Genomic DNA, 20,154 nt, shown 5'->3' with positions numbered 1-20,154 from the left:
TTGTTTCTGATTGTTTGATCAGAGACATTCACACCGGTGGCCTGCTGGAGGTCGTTTTATGCAAGAAGGAACAGGATGAGCCCTGCCAGAGCCCTACAAAGGAGCAGATACCGGTCCTGCTGATGGGTTAAGGACCTTCTATGGCCCTGTCCAGCTCTCCTAGAGTAACTGCCTGTCTCCTGGAATCTCCTCCATGCTCTTGAGACTGTGCTGGGAGACAGAGCAAACCTTCTGGCAATGGCACGTATTGATGTGCCATCCTGGAGATTAACAACCCCCTCTGCTACTTCACTGATCAGATCAATATCCCAGGAGTGTCATTGACCTAATGTTATACTCTGATTAAAAAGTATTCCTATAATTTGTTTGAGCCGTGTACATGTGCTCCACCCAAAACCAAAAGTCCAAATCTAACATCCAAGCAACAGAGAATTATACAGGATGAAGAATCTGTCCCAGAGAAGAGCTGGAAATACATCTTACAATCTCCTCTCTCATCCAAGGTGCCATCATTTTGGTTATAAATGTTTTATTTTTGAACCCTTTATCCCCACCATAGATTGTACCGTGTGGTCACCTTACAGCACATGTCAGGGAAGCACATTAGAATAATGACTTGTTAGAGTGGACCTCGTGTGATTCCTGAAGCAGAACTAAACCCTCCGATCCTTTAGCCAAGGAAGCCGCCATGTTGGCCTCCTTGTGATCTCCAGTTGCCATGGTGCCGCACATGTGATCAGTTCTGACACCAGACATTTGATGGCTTGACAGTTCGGTTGAGAACACAAGCAGCTGTGACAGTTATCATTCTCCGCATGTTTTTGGAAATGGTTCAGTCGGTGGATTTAGTTCCACTTTAGCCTGTGGAGATAAAATTAAATATTAACCTTTTCACTGCTAGAGCTGTTTTTGTACATTTTTTTTGAACATATGTTAAAAAAAAAAAAAAAAAAAAAAAAGCTTTAGGCCTGAAGATTACTTCTAACCCCCAAACATTATATATTTTCTGGAAGCTGAGACCCTGGAGAATAAAATGGTAATATTTCCAATTTTTTTATGTCACATGATATTAGCACAACAGTCTATCAAACGCGCATTTTCAGTAAAATAAATACTCTAAAGTTCATTTTTGATACACAATATATGACCCAATTTTGGTAAAATGTTTATAAAATATATTATGAGATTTCATCAAGTCCAGTGTAAAGCGTTAACATTGTGCATGGCGGTGAGATGGTGACAGACTTTGGTACCCCAAATTGTCCATAGAAGACACTATAAACCTCTCATTGCTCCCACCCCAGTGTGTGCGGTGATATGTAATGTATAGCACAACTGACATCTTACACTGTATATATGTATGTTCCTGGGGTCACAGGGCCAAATATTTTGTTATGGTCGTTCAACCCTTTCGCTGCAACCGCTCGGCTGTAAGATGGAAGTGTACTATACAGTCGGGTCACTTCCATGGCCCCCCCCCCCTTCCTGCAGGACCCCTTGCCATGTTTCCAGGGCTCCACTATCCCAAATGTAGGCCCAGGACCCCAATGGCAGGTGCCATTGGGTAGAGAAGAGGACAACCAACAAACTAGAATGAACACGGAAGTGACATTCATTATATCACGTAAAGCAGAACGTCCCTCTCCCAATCACCATGGACTAGTTCTAATCCGTATGCTGCCAGCATTAATAAATAGATAGGAAAGTATATCATATTTACAGATTTTTTTACCATTTCTTCATTTTACTTCCTGGTTTCCATGCCTAGGCAAATGATGTCATACATCTCAGGAGGGGAGGGAGGGTTCTCAGCTCAGCCAATACCTGAGCTAAGGACAGATGGATTCCAGGATGTTGCTGCTACATGAATCATCTGCCCTTACTCAAGATGGCCACTGCCAGAAGAGCCAGGAGGTTTTTTTTTTTTTCAAAATGATTTCTCAGGGAAATAAATCATGGAGACATGGATGGATGGAGAAGTTTGTTTTGAATATTAAAAATGAATTATAAAGCCTTTCTGGTGTGTGGTGCTCAGATGCAGTTCCACTTTAAGGGTTCCGCTGTCGCTTTCCCCGGCTGCTGTAGCTGAGGAAGAAGCTAATGCAGCACAATCTGTGATTCCTTTCAGTAGAAGGCAAGTAAGACATCAGGTGTCTCCTAGACCCCAATGTCTCATTAAAGAGAACCTGTCATAGCAAAATGCTGTTACAAGTGTAATATGTGATAGGAATAGTTAAGTGGGAAGAAACAACCTGTAAAAAATTTAAATTACACCCAAACACTTCATACCCCCAAAATATTCTGAGCCCCTCCTGTACCCCCATATATACCCCCATGCCAAGCACACGCTTAGGGGGCCCCAATGTATGAATGAAAATGTCAGTTCAGTAAACATGTTCCATATTGTTCTCACTCTGAAGCGTGAGGAGATAATTCTCGGCTCATTATTCACAGCGAACTCCAAACTAATCACCTGTAGAGGCTTTTACCACGTTGCTGTGCGGGAAATGTTTGGGTACCAAAGTTCATTATGGTTTCCCGGCTCTGCACAGTTTTTAGGTATCTATTTACTCAGCGCAATCTCATCTCATATTTTCCTAAAACAATTGGGCAATATATTGTGTCTGTGTGCCCTGAAAGTGAACAATTGTACTTGATAAATGGTTGTGCTAATATTGTATCATTATATCTCCCATCATTGTATTCTCCGGGGTCTCTGCTTTCTGAAAATATTTAATGCCTGTAAGCTTTCATTGATCTTCAGCCCTAAAATGAATTTTTAGACGTGCAGAAAAAAATCTGGTGACAAAAGGGTTGAGTGCTTTGTTGGACCTTTTTTTTTTTTTTTTCATATTTTACACTTTTTTTGCCTAACCTTATTGCTATCACATGGAGGACCAATAGCCCCCTCTGTGACAGTACATTTATAGTACCGGGTTCTCTTTAATTAGACATCAGCCGTCTCTTAAACCCCCCGATGTCTCCCCTGCATTTCTCTGAAGATAACAGACTGTAGATCATGCTGCATTGGCTGCTTTTCTGGCCAGAACTGCTGGGAAAGTGACAGCCAAAACCAGAAGTGATACATGATGCTTCCAGATTCTTACTAGTTAGAGGAGATCAGCAAATGGATGTTCTCTGGTCTCCCTCTCCTCTACAAGGTGACCCTCCCCATACGGGTCTCAGGCCCAGAGGTGGAATAGTGGAGCCTAGAAAACAACGAGGGGGGAGTCACACATATTGGGGGTCCATAGAAGCTGCCGGACCGCTTCTAACCTAAAGCCAACAGTTACTTGTGATGTTTGCACACATTTCCAGAGGCTGTAGTAACCGGGAGTGTAACCCCCCCAATGCTGCTGCTGACATATGAAAAATTAGGACTATATGTTTGTAGCTCCCAGTAGGCTACTGCTGTGTAAATGTATTTTTGGCCTCCCTGTAGTCAGGAAGAGCAACAATTGTTTGGTGAAGTATGTTCTGGGTTTTGGTGAAGGCTTGGTTACTTCCCCTGTATCCCAGGGTGTTATGAGACATAGAGGGTGGAAGAACACAGTTCCTGTCCTGCGTATTAATTCCTCTGACCAATCGCTGGTCAGCATGGTGAATGACCAGCAGGGGGCTGCGAGGGGTATAAATAGGCTGGAACCCAGAGCAGAGCTCTCTTGTCCCTGGGGGAGGAAGACTCAACCTGAGGGCTGTGGCATCCCTGGGAGATCTATCTGCAGCTCTAAGAATCCTTTTGGGGTCCCGGCTTCTGTTTGGTTGGGGGACCTCTGGCCTGTTCACCTGAAAACTTGCAGAGAGTGCAGAAAGTGATACTGCCGGTGGCTACACAGTATTCAGGACACTGGAGGGGTGGTGTGTGTGTGTGTGTGTGTGGGGGGGGGGGGGGGTATTTTGCTAAGGGCACATACAGTCAGGTCCATAAATATTGGGACATTGACTCAATTCTAAAATTTTTGGCTCTATACACCACCACAATGGATTTGAAATGAAACAAACAAGATGTGCTTTAACTGCAGACTGTCAGCTTTAATTTGAGGGTATTTACATCCAAATCAGGTGAACGGTGTAGGAATTACAACAGTTTGCATATGTGCCTCACTTGTTAAAGGACCAAAAGTAATGGGACAATTGGCTTCTCAGCTGTTCCATGGCCAGGTGAGTGTTATTCCCTCATTATCCCCTCATTATCCCAATTACAATGAGCAGATAAAAGGTCCAGAGTTCATTTCAAGTGTGCTATTTGCATTTGGAATCTGTTGCTGTCAACTCTCAAGATGAGATCCAATGAGCTGTCACTATCAGTGAAGCAAGCCATCATTAGGCTGAAAAAACAAAACAAACCCATCAGAGAGATAGCAAAAACATTAGGCGTGGCCAAAACAACTATTTGGAACATTCTTAAAAAGAAGGAACGCACCGGTGAGCTCAGCAACACCAAAAGACCAGGAAGACCACGGAAAACAACTGTGGTAGATGACCAAAGAATTCTTTCCCTGGTTGAAGAAAACACCCTTCACAACAGTTGGCCAGATCAAGAACACTCTCCAGGAGGTAGGTGTATGTGTGTCAAAGTCAACAATCAGAGAAGACTTCACCAGAGTGAATACAGAGGGTTCACCACAAGATGTAAACCATTGGTGAGCCTCAAAAACAGGAAGGCCAGATTAGAGTTTGCCAAACGACATCTAAAAAAGCCTTCACAGTTCTGGAACAACATCCTATGGACAGATGAGGCCAAGATCAACTTGTACCAGAGTGATGGGAAGAGAAGAGTATGGAGAAGGAAAGGAACTGCTCATGATCCTAAGCATACCACCTCATCAGTGAAGCATGGTGGTGGTAGTGTCATGGCGTGGGCATGAATGGCTGCCAATGGAACTGGTTCTCTTGTATTTATTGATGATGTGACTGCTGACAAAAGCAGAAGGATGAATTCTGCTGTGTTTCAGGCAATATTATCTGCTCATATTCAGCCAGATGCTTCAGAACTCATTGGACGCTTCACAGTGCAGATGGACAATGACCCAAAGCATACTGCAAAAGCAACCAAAGAGTTTTTTAAGGGAAAGAAGTGGAATGTTATGCAATGGCCAAGTCAATCACCTGACCTGAATCCGATTGAGCATGCATTTCACTTGCTGAAGACAAAACTGAAGGGAAAATGCCCCAAGAACAAGCAGGAACTGAAGACAGTTGCAGTAGAGGCCTGGCAGAGCATCACCAGGGATGAAACCCAGCGTCTGGTGATGTCTATGCGTTCCAGACTTCAGGCTGTAATTGACTGCAAAGGATTTGCAACCAAGTATTAAAAAGTGAAAGTATGATTTATGATTATTATTTTGTCCCATTACTTTTGGTCCCTTAACAAGTGGGAGGCACATATGCAAACTGTTGTAATTCCTACACCGTTCACCTGATTTGGATGTAAATACCCTCAAATTAAAGCTGACAGACTGCAGTTAAAGCACATCTTGTTTGTTTCATTTCAAATCCATTGTGGTGGTGTATAGAGCCAAAAATGTTAGAATTGTGTCATTGTCCCAATATTTATGGACCTGACTATACTGTACACTGAAAGTGCAGTTTCTCTAGATCTGAGGGGAAGCTCTGCTGATTGCTATCATCCAATCATGTGCAAGCAAAAATGCATTTTGTTTTGTTTTCCTTGCATGTGATTGGGTGTTCTCTGCAAAGTGAAGCCCCCCCCCCCATTTACTAAGCTCTGGAACACCTGAACTTGCAGTGCGCAGTATATGTACATTTAGTAAATCCATCCCAGTGAGTTCCGGGCTTCTGGACTTACAGACTTTCTTTAGCCTCATTTGGGAGTTTCTTTTCTCTGCAGTACACTCAGGACTCTGCCATCTGTTGAGGAGTCCCTGTTTAGGACCAGTTTACCTTCACTTTAAAGGGGGCGCCTTCACCCTGAAGTATTAGTTCAGCATCCGTGTCCTCTACTGCAAGCTCTGAAGTTGATTGGAGTATCCCTAGGCTCACCCTCACCCTATCACAGTTCATACCCTAAAATACAACCACAAACAAGAAATTCATGGCCGGGTCATTGTCTGGAGTGACTGTGAAATACCGTGTGCCTGGCTGCTGGGTGCCTATCAGGGAATGGAACCCAGGACCAAACAGCCAGACCAGTCCCGGATCTGCACTACATGTTACATTTGCCTTTACCCTCTATATACATGGATAGGGGTTGATGTATAATACAGGTGATTTCTGGGGAGCGGTGCTACAATCTCACCCGGCAATCATGATTCCACAGAGATGGGGCTGCATTGGGCTCTCTATGGGGTACAAAGGGGAAATGGTCCCACATGCAGTAAGTATTTAGTGTTCATGTCTGGTTAATGACCTCTAAAGGAGAAGTCTGTACAATCTCATCCTACCATGTATGGCCAACCTCAAAACCTATAGAAAGAGAATTAATATGGCTGACATTGCTGACCTCTATCCAAAAATGTTGTTTTTTGATGTAATACTTTCCGAGTCGTTGGCTCAGAAGAAGCATGCAGCAAGTGAAGCAAGAATGAACATAGAACTGATCTGCATACTTGTTCTGGGCCAACAACTCAGGACATATTAGAACATATGAGCAGCATGACAGCCAGGGAACATGCATTTTTATGTGAGTTCAGCAATAACAGCCTCAATATTTCTCTCTGCTGATTTGTATAAGATGTTCATCATCATAAAGTAATCATCACCCAGTGCAGACAGATTTGGCTGATTGAAGAGATTAATGTCTATGGACACCTTGTAATCAGGTTGGACTTCCCTGGGTGAGCCGTTTCCTTCATGGAGAACAATCGGGTGGACTGGATTTTACCAACCAACATCTACTGCTCCCCGGGGAGAAGGTTGGGGCGGCTGAGGGGTGCGGAAGGTAAAACCCAACTCCAGGAATATTTGATGTGATCTCCTGCAGTGTGGCTGCGTCTACTGCTAGGGTGACTTGCTGGTTTTGTTTGGGGAGGAGAAACCGTTTTACTTTTATAATAATAAACTTTATTTTATGTAGCGACTTTTAAAGGTTTCTTCTCAAAGCGCTTTACACAGAAAACACAAGAAATACACAGGATAAAACAAAGGAAAAAAGGGACCATTGAGGGAAAGATTGTCTAAAGAAAAAAGGTTTTAGATTTGATGTAAATGAGTTTAGAGAAGACGACTCTCTGATGTTCCTTGGAAGTGAATTCCAGAGTTTTGGAGCATATCAGGAGAAGGCTCTGTCTCCCATCCAGTGTAGGTGAGTAGGGGGGATACACAGAAGGCCAGAATTTACAGGGGGGGGGAGTAAGTTGATAAAAGTTCAGATAATGGGATGCCAAGACATGAAGAGCTTTATAGGTGAGCAAGAGGATCTTAAAGTCAATGTGAGACCCCTAAAGTGTGGGAGAGAAGATGCTGCATGGAGCCGTTCAGCAGCCGGGAGGAATTGAGGATCGGGTAAGTAAATCTTCTTTTATTGTTCCTCTAGACCTAAATGATGGACTAACCCTTGTAGTGCTGGCACAGCTCCTCTGCACAGGATCATTGTGTAGTTCCTGGAGTTGGGCTTCAAGTGAACCTGTGGCTTTATCCTGTGTGGGAAAGGCATATGTATTTCCTAAAGCTGAATACTAGAAATGGATCAGTGCCGGTCTGTATCCATAATTACAGCGCTGCGCAAACTGTTGGCGCTAATAATAATATAATAATTACAACGTAAAATGTATTTTTTGAATATAAGCAGTGCAAGTACCTTAGTTGTGTAATCTCAGGACTGGATGGAGAGAGACAAATTGTTAAGCAGGTAAAACATTTCCCTGGATATGATCTTCACCTGTGTATACTTTACTGGAGTCCAGCTTCCAGAATAAGATCTTTGGAGTAACATTGATCTTCCAGATTGCACAATCAATCATTCACAAGTCATTGTTCACCAAGATTCTGACAAATAATGTCACATTTTCTGCCTCTGTATGTGTTTGACCCTCTTATACCTGTTTACAATCAGTGACTTTATGTATTCTCTTTGTTTTCTCTCTCTCAGTGCGTCCAGAGGTGAAGGTGTGGGGCCGTCGTCAGTCGGATGATGTGACCAGACTTCATTGCCTGGTGTACGGGTTTCACCCCCGACCTGTGGATGTGAAGTGGATGAGGAATGGGGAGGACCATGTCCCTTCAGATGAAATGACTCCAATTCTCCCCCATCCTGATGGCACCTATCAGATCAGAGTCAGTGTGGAAGTGCCAACCAAGGGCGCAGAGACTTACTTCTGTCATGTGGATCACAGCAGCCTGGAGGATGTTCTTGCTAAGAAATACGGTGAGTAGAAGATATTTTAATTAAAAAGCTAATCATGAATGAACATGAGGTCTGCCTTCATGATTGTATAGATGTTAAAATGTTTTTTGTTTTTTTTCTGTAATAGGTCCTTTTTAAGAGAAATCATTAAAATATCCTTGTAATGTGTATTTATTCCTGACTCCTGATATATGTGCTCTGTACTGGGCACCACTAGAACTGTTATACAGAGTGGCGTCCCTAGGGTTGGTGTCACCTGGTGCAGTACAGCATGGTGTCATTCCATCCCCCCCCTCCTGTGGACATGATACAAGAGAGAGCCAGAAATAGTGGACATGATACAAGAGATGGTCAGACTACAGGATACAGTCAGAGACTGCAGACGTACTACAGGAAACGGTCAGAGACTGCAGACGTACTACAGGAGACGGTCAGGGACTGCAGACATACAACAGGAGACGGTCAGGGACTGCAGAAGTACTACAGGAGACGGTCAGGGACTGCAGAAGTACTACAGGAGACGGTCAGAGATTGCAGGCATACTACAGGAGACGGTCAGAGATTGCAGGCAATACTACAGGAGACGGTCAGAGACTGCAAAAGGTACTACAGGAGACGGTCAGAGACTGCAGACATGATACAGGAGACGGTCAGAGACTGCAGACATGATACAGGAGACGGTCAGAGACTGCAGACGTAGTGCAGGAGATTGTGGCCATAGCTGTGCTCACAATAGCATTGGAATCTCCAGCAATCATGGATGGTGCAGGGAAGGGGTTCATTCTTCTCATTAATCAGGGACCTGGGTGATTCCATACACTGTAGTGGGTGAAGGAGAGGGACTGTCTCTCTATCAGGGATTCTGTGCATACAGTGGGTGAGCGGTCCCTCAGCATGTGTTGTCTCAGTGTAGCACACACACAGGCAGTAGACATGTACACCCCCCCCCCCCCCCCTCCTGAAGACGGGTTCCTGGTCCCCTCACCTCCCCTGACAGCTGGCTATAGTTCTTTCAGCACAGGCACAGAGCATTCCAGGGGGGCAGGTTAGGGAAGGGGGAGGTAGAGAAAGTGACTGACATGGAAGCACACTGTACACAGTTCTGGCTACCTAGGCTCATCCATCCATGAGGCGGCTCTTCAGATGTGCACTTGTTCCCCGATCCCCCCCCCCCCCCCCCTGACAATGTAATGTGTCCCGGCACTCCTCTCTATGGAGAGGGCAGAGGCTGGGGTCCCCCTCCAGAACAACTCACTGTGTGATGGGGACATCGCTGGTTCTGGCTGCTCCTTGCTGTGAAGGGTCCGGTGCAGAGTAGAGAGATTCGTGGAGGTGAGTTAGCAGAGACTCCAGCTGAGCCAGCTCTGTTCTGTGGGATGTCGGCCCCTCTACTGACAGCAGACATCGCCCAAGTGCTGGGATACTGTCATGCTGCTGCCGTTCGTTTAGATATGACACCACGGACTCCCTGAGCATGAGGCCTGACAAAAATGTTCACACCCAGTCGGCTTTGGAACTGCCATATTTTTTACTGATTGCTGACCATCCTGGTGTCACCCCTCTAGCGGGTGTCACCCAGGTGTAGTCCACACCCCCATAGCAACGCCTTGATTACACTGATAGACAGTCTGGGTTTGATTTACTAAAGGCAAATAGACTGTGCACTTTGCAGGAGCAGTTGCTCCAGAGCTTAGTAAATGAGAGGAAGCTCAGCTGACGTCCATCATCCAATCATCTACAAGCAAAAATGCAGTTTATTTTATTTTCTTTTTGAAATGTTATGTTACCTAAGAACATGAGATAGTCACCGACCAATCCCTGTGATTAAGGCAAGGTGAGGCTACAGTCCTGTGTACAGGAGAACTGCAGCCATTACCCCCCGGCACCCCCCCTTCACCCCCCCCGGCCACCGAGAGGAAAAAGGAGTTTAAGTGTAACTTTAGTGTGGAAAAAATAATTGCACGCAGGCAGAATGTTTAATGCAGAAGAGACATACTGGGGCTGATTTACTAAAGCCAAATAGACCATTTACTTGCAGTTGCACTTTGCAAGGGAATTTGCTCCAGAGCTTCGTAATTGAACGGACTTCCGTCGTCCAATCATGTGCAAGCAAAAATGCTGTTTTTTTAAATTTTTCTTGCATGTGATTGGATATTCGTTATAGCTCTTAAGGTGGAACTTCACTCTCTCAATCCACATGGACTATTATTAATCCTTCTGCCGCTATCATTAGTAACTAGATAGGAAAGTAGATCAGATTTACTTGTTTTAAACTGTTTTTTAAATGTCTTTAGTTACTTCCTAGTTTCCATTCCTAGGCAAATTATGTGATCCATCCCAGGAGTATTCAGGAGGGAAGGCGGGGTTTTCTCAGCAAAGCACACTCTCCTGCTTGTATGCCTGAGCTAAGAGCAGATGGATTCCAGAAAGTAAATGCTACATGAATCATCTGCCCTTATTCAAGATGGCCACGGCCAGAAATGCTAGGGGAGTGTTTTTGTAAGTGATTTATCAGCGACATATACCATGGAGACATGGATGGGGGGGGGGGTTTGCTTTACATATTATTTATGAAGTAAATGGTGCTTTTGGTTTGTGGAGCTCAGATACAGTGCAGTTCTGCTGGAAGTAAATGCCCTCATAGAGTCCAATCACACTTGTAAAGTGAACAGTCTGTTTGCCTTCAGTAAATCAACCCCACTGTGTCTCCTGCATTAGGCTGCTTACCTGTCTGTCTGCGCTGTACATTGGGCTGCGTACGCACAGCTCAGGGTGTCATTTCAGCCGTATGGAGATCACTGACCTCCTGCTAATACGTGGGAGTGACATCATCGCAGCCTGGCCAATGACATCATCGCAGCCTGGCCAACGACAACAGCCGGGGATTGATACCTGGAAACAAATGATACGTGTTTTACATGAGCAACGTGGCAGATGAGACTGGGGGTGGTAACTGGTTTAGGGCTTGCTTACACCTTCCCGGTCCTCTGAGGAGCGTTCTGCAGTGGATCACTCTTCTAAAGGCATTTGACAGGGGGTGAGGAAGCATTATGCTGCCTCCTTTTAGCCTGCTTTTCCCTCTAAAGCCCTGCACATGGTCCCAAGTGGGGATCATATTATTCTACACCACAAGGCAAAGCATCATGGCTGTGGCATGAACACCCCACTCACTGCTATGTCAGCTTTAGTGGGAGCAGTTGTAGGGCCAAACTCTGCCAAACCGCAAACTCCAACCACAAGTGTAAACAAGGCCTTACTGTCAGATGATGTCACTGCACTCACCTTTGCACACAATTTGTCAGCTGATTTCAGTTGGACAGATAAAGACAGTCCCAGCGTAACATTCCGGGACTTTTCCCGCACCCTGGAGGCCTCCGGTCACATTCCTGATGAAGAGGTCCTGAGAGGCTTCTACTGTAATGATGTGATTGCTGAATAAAGCGTTGGACCCATTCTGGGGATCCATGGGGTGCTGGTGACATCCTCTCGCTCTGGAAGCCTCAGGTTTTATGTACAGCCTGCCATTCTAGTGGTTGGCTGTATGCAGCCTTACACTTGTAAACACGAGAGCTTCTGAGCATCGGCATGTACCCCCCACACGTGTGCATGTAATGGGTGAGGGGACACGGAGATTTGGTGTACGGTGATCATGTCATATGTACATGCAGGAATGCACAGAAGCATTTACAAGGATACGGCCACATACAGCCATTCAATTTATAGCAGGCTGTACATGGAACCTGCGGCCCCCCCGGTGTGAGAAAACACCCAGAATTCTACACTGGGCATATATTCCGCCTCTCACCATCCATGTGCATGAGGTCCAACTATGAAATGTCTCCTATTATAAAAGATCTTTACCTGAACTTCTCACTTGTAAGATTCTCACTGTTCCCTCCTTCTCATGTGTCTCTCTCTTTCAGAACCTGACAATGGCCTCTCACTTTCTATGATTATTGGCATTGCCTGTGGTGTTGTTGGGATCGCAGTCGCTCTCGGTGTTGGAATCTGTTTGTACAAAAGTAAGTGACAGTTTAATCTTCTTCTCAGATGTTACTTTCTGTCACCGTATAAAGGAATGGACTTCAAAAGAATTTCTAGCAGCGTATTGTGAAAGATGGGATTTGTGAGGCACAACTATTAAAAAAAATACTTTATTTATTCAATTAAATATAAAATCTACTAATATAACATACAATATTTCATAAAATCACTCCATAATGTAATCTCATTCATCGCTTTCACCAAAACATGTTATACAATGGTGTACATATATGTGGGTCTTTTGTAGCCCAACACGTTTCATGGAATCCTCCACTCCTTCAGGAGATGCCGGCCTAGTATTGATAGAATAAATAAAGTATCGTTTTTAATAGTTGTGCCTCAAAAACCCATCTTTCCCAATACGCTACTAGAAATGTACAATACAGGGGTGTGGCACTTTACAATTTATTTAGGATTTGACTTCAAAAGAAGTTGATTCCTTAAAGTGAGAAGTATGGAAGGGGTGAAAAAAACAATTCTGGGTTCAGTACTTACTCCCTCCTCAGTACTGTCCCCCACAGTACTTCTCTGCCAGAAGAGGCCCTCAGTGTTCCAGGTATAATTACACCTACAGTCATTCATCCAGGGAGACTGAGGACATGCTGTGAATGTGGGGTGTCATGAGGGGGGGCATCACTATGGTGGTCTGTACTCCCAGTGTGTTGGTGCAGGGAGATGCTCTGACGTCATCATGTCCTGTTGAAGATTCAAAGAGGAAGAGGATCCTGCATGTCATGTGACCAGCCTGAAGACTCATGCAAAAAGGTAAGTATAAAATAAAGTATGAAATACAGGGGGGCCTCAAGGGGTGGAGGGGGGTCATCCAGGGGGAAGTTGGGTTTTTAGTAATGTTGCATCACAGACCTGGAACAAGCATGCTGTAAATAAATGTCAGAAAAGCATCAGATTCCATAACTCAATACCTGTTTTGGTTCAGCAGCTCAGACAACATTGAGGCCAAAGCATCAGCATGACAACAAAGGAGCATTTTCAAAAGATGATTTCAGCAATGGCAGCCTCCATTATTCTCTTATGACCGAGTATTTTTAATGTCTTATGAGCACCAATAGGGGGAGATGTACTAAAACTGGAGCACTCAGAACCTGGTGCAGCTCTGAATGGGAGCCAATCAGCTTCTAATTGCAGCTTGTTCAATTAAGCTTTGACAATAAAACCTGGAATCTGATTGGTTTATATGCAGAGCTTCACCAGATCTCCAGTTTTAGTAAATCTCCCCCATAGTGTCATTTACAAAATTTGCAATCAGTTCATCAATGAGGTAAAAAAAAAAATTGTACTATCGTTTTTTTGCATAGCCGTCCCTGTTTAACATGTGTAGGCCTTTCTGATGGTTCATGTCCCATGTATGTGACCCCCAGACACAACATTGTGAAAGTTTGGATATTTTCTATGACAGATTGTGAGATAATGTTTGTTGTATTTTCCTGCCTCTAACACAATTTTATACATTGCAGAGAAGGGACGAGGCTACAAGAGCACCAATAGTAAGTATCCCATCATGTCCTGTTCCTGTGTGATTGTAGTGTGCGGTGTGTGTAGGAGATGTGAGGAGATGAGACGTCCTGCAGATCATCCTCTCCTATGATACAAGGAACGTTATTATCAGAGCCGACATTATATGATACAAATAGAAGTAACTGAGGAGCTCCCAATTATTGGCTCTCTGTACAGATTCCTCTGTATACTGGAAAGCAGAGTGTCAGGAGGATGTTCTCTCTCTGTACTTTATATAGTGGAATCATTGTATGTTACTCATCATTCACCGTGGTCCTCATACACAATGCATTTCTACACTTTCTTTTACAGCTTCAGATACCAATTCTGACTCCTCCAACAACCCGAAAGCCTGAGAGTGCACGATGGAGCATTAAGTGAGGACATCACAGGGGGAAGAGGAGATACAACTGTTCTTCATTCAGATTTGGCCTATTTTACTTGCTTCTGTCTGCTCTTATCAATACACCTGATGCTATGTAATTTAAAGAGAACCTGTCATGTATTCTAATCCATTGTTTTGTGAATGGCATACATTTGAATGTAAAACAATGGTGGTACACCGATTGTATGAAGATTGAGAGAAGGATTTTCCCTATATTGATCAAATCATCATGGCTGACAATGTGACCCCTATAAAGGACTGTGGTGTCATAAATACTCATTAATAGATTTAACTGATTGGATCAGGGCTGTGTAAGTACAGGGGTGTGGAAATATTTTTAAATACTACTTGTCCAAGGACTAAATCGAGGTCCCAATCTACTTGTCACAATAAAAATTTTTTTTTTTTTTTTTCAGGATGGAAATTATGAAGGGTTGCTGTTTATTAGGCAGAGGTGCTTTTAAAAACGAAAGGGGCTTAATGGCGAGAAAACGTTTTTTATTCTTTGCTAGAAGATGTCTTAAAATCCCCAAACATTATATATTTTTAAAGCAGAGGCCCTAGAGGATAAATTAGGGGTGTTGCAGTTTTTTAATGTCCATTCCCACTTATCCTAAGGCCCTTTATTATGGTCCCTAGGCGGGCCCCTTTCCTGTCATCGTGTGGCCCTCCCATGGTGGCGGAACACCAAAGCCAGGTCACAAGTGTGACCTTTGAGACCCTGGTAGTTCCTCCACTTGGTCTCTCCACTCAGCAGCTACACAGCACACATACCAGTCCTGCAGCCTTCTGTCACAACAGCACATTTGTGGAAAGGAGTGGTCACCTCTGAGTCCTGCCACACCCCCTCAAGTCCCACCCAATCACTGCGAGCCTTGTAGCAGGCTCCACCTCGGGGGTCAGGGATAAGTGTGACACCGGGGAGCCGCCTGATCTCTGCTGGGGGAGAAGGTACTGATCTTTCCCTGGCATGCTCCGCAGTGGGTTCTGCCGCTGCCTCCTCTATGATCAGCCGGCAGAAGTGCCGGCTAGTCGATGGGGACGGCCCGCAGAAGGCTACATGAGGGTGGCTCTAAACTCTGCTGCTTGCCCGCAGTAGGGCTAAGTGTGAAAAAGAATACTTCTTGCCCAGAGCCCGAAAATGCATGTCCTGGGCATCGGGCTATAGGAATTCAACATCCCTGATAGTACCATCATCTTATTCCGTACTCCACTGCTATATATTATCTGAGTGATGATGGGGAGCACACATTGGACCCCTGTACATGTATGTACTTTACAGTAAACCCATGAGGATAGATTCATGGGAGATGCCATTGCTGACCTGCTTTTTGACTTGGGTACATCATGGGTTAGTGATCTGAAACAGGCATGCTGTCAGAACTCCCTTCTGTGTGCTCGTTTCAGGTCAGGGAATCCTGTGTAGTGGATTCAAGGACCAGGATGATAGTAGTTCAAGGACCAAGATGACAGCCCCAGAACTTGCCCTCCTAAAAACTGATCCACAGTGGTGGCTCTCATATTTCCGTCCTCACGGGTTCCGTTTATTACCAGCCATGTATAGGGAGCAGCCTTTCCTATGATGTTGGGGGACAGATTCTCTGTACATTAGTCAGAAGAACATTGCTATCCTGATACACTGCTAATGAGATAATAAACACAGTGTGCCATATTCTATGACAGGTTTTCTGTAGGAAATAGGATTTATATAGCAATTATCATATTATACAACAGAATTCTGCTTTTTAGCATTGCATTTTTTAATAACTTTTACATATTTGCAATAAGGTGAAGGTTTTCAATTTTGTTGGTTTTATTATCCTTGTAATTGATAGTTTATAGTTTGATTTGTTTATGATTTGTAAAAAAAGACATTATACCATGCCTACATTTACCACCTCATTCCATCATGGACACCACTGTCATATGCTGGAATTCATTGCTAGGCGTCTTCAGATGGATGACACGTTATGTCAGATAGACACATCTCTCCCGCTGCCCTGAACATGTATGTCAGAATGTTTCTGAGAGGCTTCAGCCATCTTTGAATGAATGGTGATGTCATCTACAAACAGCAAAGGTCAGACCAACATTGGCATTTCCTTTCCATTAATTCAGAGTCCATTGCTGACCAATATCCAGAATCAACAGATCTTTTCATTGTATGTATATGAGACCTCCAGACATCATGGAGATGAATGAAGCTTGTCAGAAAATGCGGAGCACTGAGCTGTGTCTGCCTTAGGGCCTGTGCCATCGGGCCAAAGACTTGTGTTGATGGCATTAGTTTGAGACACACGAGATCATAGAATTCACTGACAGGTGCATTTGATCTGCAGGCGACCTCCTTTCCTGCTTCAAGCAGGTTTTGCATACCCATAGTATACTGGAGAGAACAAAAGCCATCTACACAGACCCCAACAATGATCATCACATATCTGAAAAAGCCTTCATATTCCAAACCCCCCCCCCATGTTATGGACCCTCTGATGTTATAATACCATAGCAGGCATGTTGTAAATGAGTGCACTCAGACTATTCTAGAGGAATCTGAGAAGAGATCATTGATGACTTGAATCGGAATGGAAAATGTCAGTATGTTGTGTGGTTTTTTTTTAAAATTATTTTAATGTAGCTTAAAAGAGAGAAATGGTATTTTTAATTACATATATTCCACATAAAATCCATAAATAAAAACTGATTGTGTAGTGCAGCACACGCATCGCAGTGCTTTGTGGTGCCATTTGTTATGAATGACGCTCCAACACTCTGCACAGTAGAGGACTATGCACTGCAGCACATCACAATGCTCATGGCAAGGTGCATGCCCAATGTTTGTAGAGTCAAGCTGCACTGCCAGTACTTTCAGAATGAATGGGCTGTCTTAGGGCAGTGGGCCGTAATGCTCTGTAATATGTTGCATTAACATTCTCTGTAATGTGAATATTCCCTAAATGTTTTTTTCTCAGAAATTCCATTGGCTCTGTCTGGCCTCCCAGCTGCAGGAGGCTTAGCATTAGCTTCATGTTGTTGGAATCATAAAATAAAAACAAAGAATGATCTTCCCTGTAAACTTCACATCAGTTGGGGTGCAGAAAACTTCATACCAAACCTCCCAAAACACATTTGAGGTTGGGTGATTCATTCAACTGGAATTCACCCAAAAGGTAATATATCAGATTATGGTGGTCTAATTCCCCAATTATACATTGAATAAATTATCTAATGCTTGAAAGAAAATCATTGTCCTAATCACCAGACAGAGACCTGAAATGGTCAGATACAGGTATGAGGCGCGTGAACAAATGGCATGTTAGTAATAAGACTGTATTTACTTTGTGGACATTAAGGCAATAAATGATAGAATTTTGGGATGTAACTATTTTTCTAAGATTTAAATTAAAAATAAAATTGGCTTCCCCCAAAGAGGTGACTCTGTTTAGTTTTTTTTCAATTGTCCTGTTTTCTAAAATAGTTAAAATATATCTGCAAACTATTTTATAAATCTGAATCTCTGATGCTTGTCTATATAAACCCTGACAATGAACTTCTCTTTTTTTTATCAGGGGTAGGCAGTCTTTTGAGAGGTGAACCGAAAAAAATAGGCGCTGTGGAAAATGCTCTCAGTCAAGCACCTTAAGGTGCATCTTTATTGGGTGAGACAAAGTAGAAAATATAATAAAATTTGACCAACCTGAAGTGAACAGTGTGACTCCAACGGACGGCCCTCTGTAGGGAGCTGAGATCGGAGAACGCTCCTGTCGGCTTCAAATCACGTGGTGTCAGCGTATATATTGTGTTTACTCAATTATGAATACATGTTACTACGCATCTATTGCGTTTATTTGATTACGCACATATGAGCTACCTAATTTGGTACCCATATTGATTTTACTATATTTTTTTTTAGTAGTACCTTTTATACAGTCATTTTTATCTTCATATGCCAAGCTCCCCCCCTTCTTTGTCCATATACCCAAAATTACCTCACTATAACCGCATTTTTTGACATAGCTTCCATGTACCAGCGATGTCATTTTTAACTTAGAGTTCTCCCACAAGGAAGTTTTTACTTTATTATTTTATTGTTTTGTTATTACATTAATTCTGCTAAAGATAAAAGTATATCATGTTTTCCAATAGTGTTCTCATACATAGCACTCCATTAATTGGCACCACTTTCTATAATTTGCAGGTTGTACTTTTAAATTTGTTTTCAGCATTGCTTCAGGACGAGCCGTCCGCTCTGATTGACACCCCATCCCCTGCTAATTACACTCAGCCAGCCTTCCCTTTAATGCTCTTCTATATAATGGCCGCCGGTCAGGGTTTTCAGAGACTTGACAAAGCGCAACTGCGTGAAACATGTCGTCTTGGTAACCCTACACATCCTCCCAGCTGAAGCCAACGCCGGACACTGCCTTCGCTTGCCATGGTGACACCACCCGGGACGCTGACACCACATGATTGAAGCCGACAGGAGCGTTCTCTGATCTCAGCTCCCCTCAGAGCGGACGGGCCATCCGTTGGAGTCACACTGTTCACTTCAGGCTGGTCAAATTTTATTATATTTGCTACTTTGTCTCACCAAATAAAGATGCACCTTCATTAAGGTGCTTGACTGAGCATTTTCCACAGCGCCTGTTTTTTTCAGTTCTCTTCATCATGCAAATGATTAACAAGGCAGCAGTGGTGAGCTCATGATTAACTGTTCACATGTTTCCACCTGGAGTGGCCTCTCTGCGCTCATTTGTATGAGTATGAGAGATTTATATAAACAGCATGAAAGAGATCAAACATCAAGGCCTTTTTTTAAAGAAATTAACTAGCAAGGCCTAATTGAATAGTAAGAAAAATGTAAAAAAAAAAAATTTAAAAATGTCACTTTACAAATATAAAGTGAACCTACATTAAAAGAGGACACTGCCAAACAGTAGGGCAGTGGACACTGCCAGTAGTGCAGTGGAAGGTGTCAGCAGAACAGTACATGGTGTCAGTAGGGCAGTGAACGGTGTGTGGACAGGCAGTGAATGGGTGTGCTGGCCACACCCACTTTTTGGGCCATGTCCACACATGCGTGCTAGGTGGTGCTACATGTAACTGCATTAGCACTCCCTCTTGGGGAACCAGTACAGTACTCCAAAAGGTTTTTTGTCTGGAGCTACCCCTGCCAGGCTACACTGCTCATTTTCCGAATATCTGAAATACACAACCCCAGATCTATTTACTCTGTACTTACTGTAGTTTTGGGCAACGCTGTACCCCAATATTTATATCAATGGATTCTTTATTCATGAAGGGCCAAGGGCATGTAGAGTTGTTGAACCACACTTTCCATTGCTTTTAACATTCATTCAACACTGCCAAATCATGTTTGATCCTACAAAATCTCAAGGAACATCAACCCTTGTATCATCAGCAAAATACATTGCTTTCTGGCCAAACCTTCAAGAAAGCTAAACCGAACATTACCACATACCAAGCCTTGTGGTACACAGCTAGTGACTGTATTTAACCCCTTCCCACCGACGTCACACAAATATGCAGCCTCACGGAACTGGGCTTTTTTTCGTGGGGCCGCATATTTGCATACCTGTCTTTGTGCTGAGAGCGTGCCGCTTGGCGCGCTCCCAGCACTGAGACCGCGGTGTCACTGAGAGCACCGGGTCCAGTTCTAATGATCTGGACTCCCGGTCCCGGGTCACACGATCGCTGTGATGGCCTCTGATTGGCTGCACACTGCAGCCCGGCCCGGCTGATGGTGCCCCATCATTAGTGTCAGTGTGTGAGGAATAGTGTCCCATCATTAGTGTCAGTGGGAGGAATAGTGCCCCATCATTAGTGGGAGGAATAGTGCTCCATCATTGGTGTCAGTGGGAAGAATCGTGCCCCATCATTGGCGTCA

General features: G+C 43.8%; 1 protein-coding gene across 1 annotated transcript in view; it reads left to right on the top strand.

Moving 5' to 3' along the window:
* Positions 1-17,675, top strand: part of LOC149437618 (class I histocompatibility antigen, F10 alpha chain-like) — a 98,494-nt gene extending 80,819 nt beyond the window's left edge. Inside the window, exons 4-7 of the mRNA XM_089660868.1 lie at positions 8,051-8,326; positions 12,229-12,327; positions 13,825-13,854; positions 14,177-17,675. Of these exons, the coding sequence (XP_089516994.1) occupies positions 8,051-8,326; positions 12,229-12,327; positions 13,825-13,854; positions 14,177-14,220 (449 nt within the window). The 3' untranslated portion in view covers positions 14,221-17,675. The remainder of the gene's footprint in view (positions 1-8,050; positions 8,327-12,228; positions 12,328-13,824; positions 13,855-14,176) is intronic.
* Positions 17,676-20,154: the final 2,479 nt, after the last annotated feature.

Source organism: Staurois parvus, unplaced genomic scaffold (assembly GCF_062004578.1).
Source record: "Staurois parvus isolate SC_StPar_1 unplaced genomic scaffold, SC_StPar_1.0 ptg001284l, whole genome shotgun sequence".
Classification (NCBI taxonomy): Eukaryota; Metazoa; Chordata; class Amphibia; order Anura; family Ranidae; genus Staurois; species Staurois parvus.
This window is presented reverse-complemented; position numbering and strand designations above follow the sequence as displayed.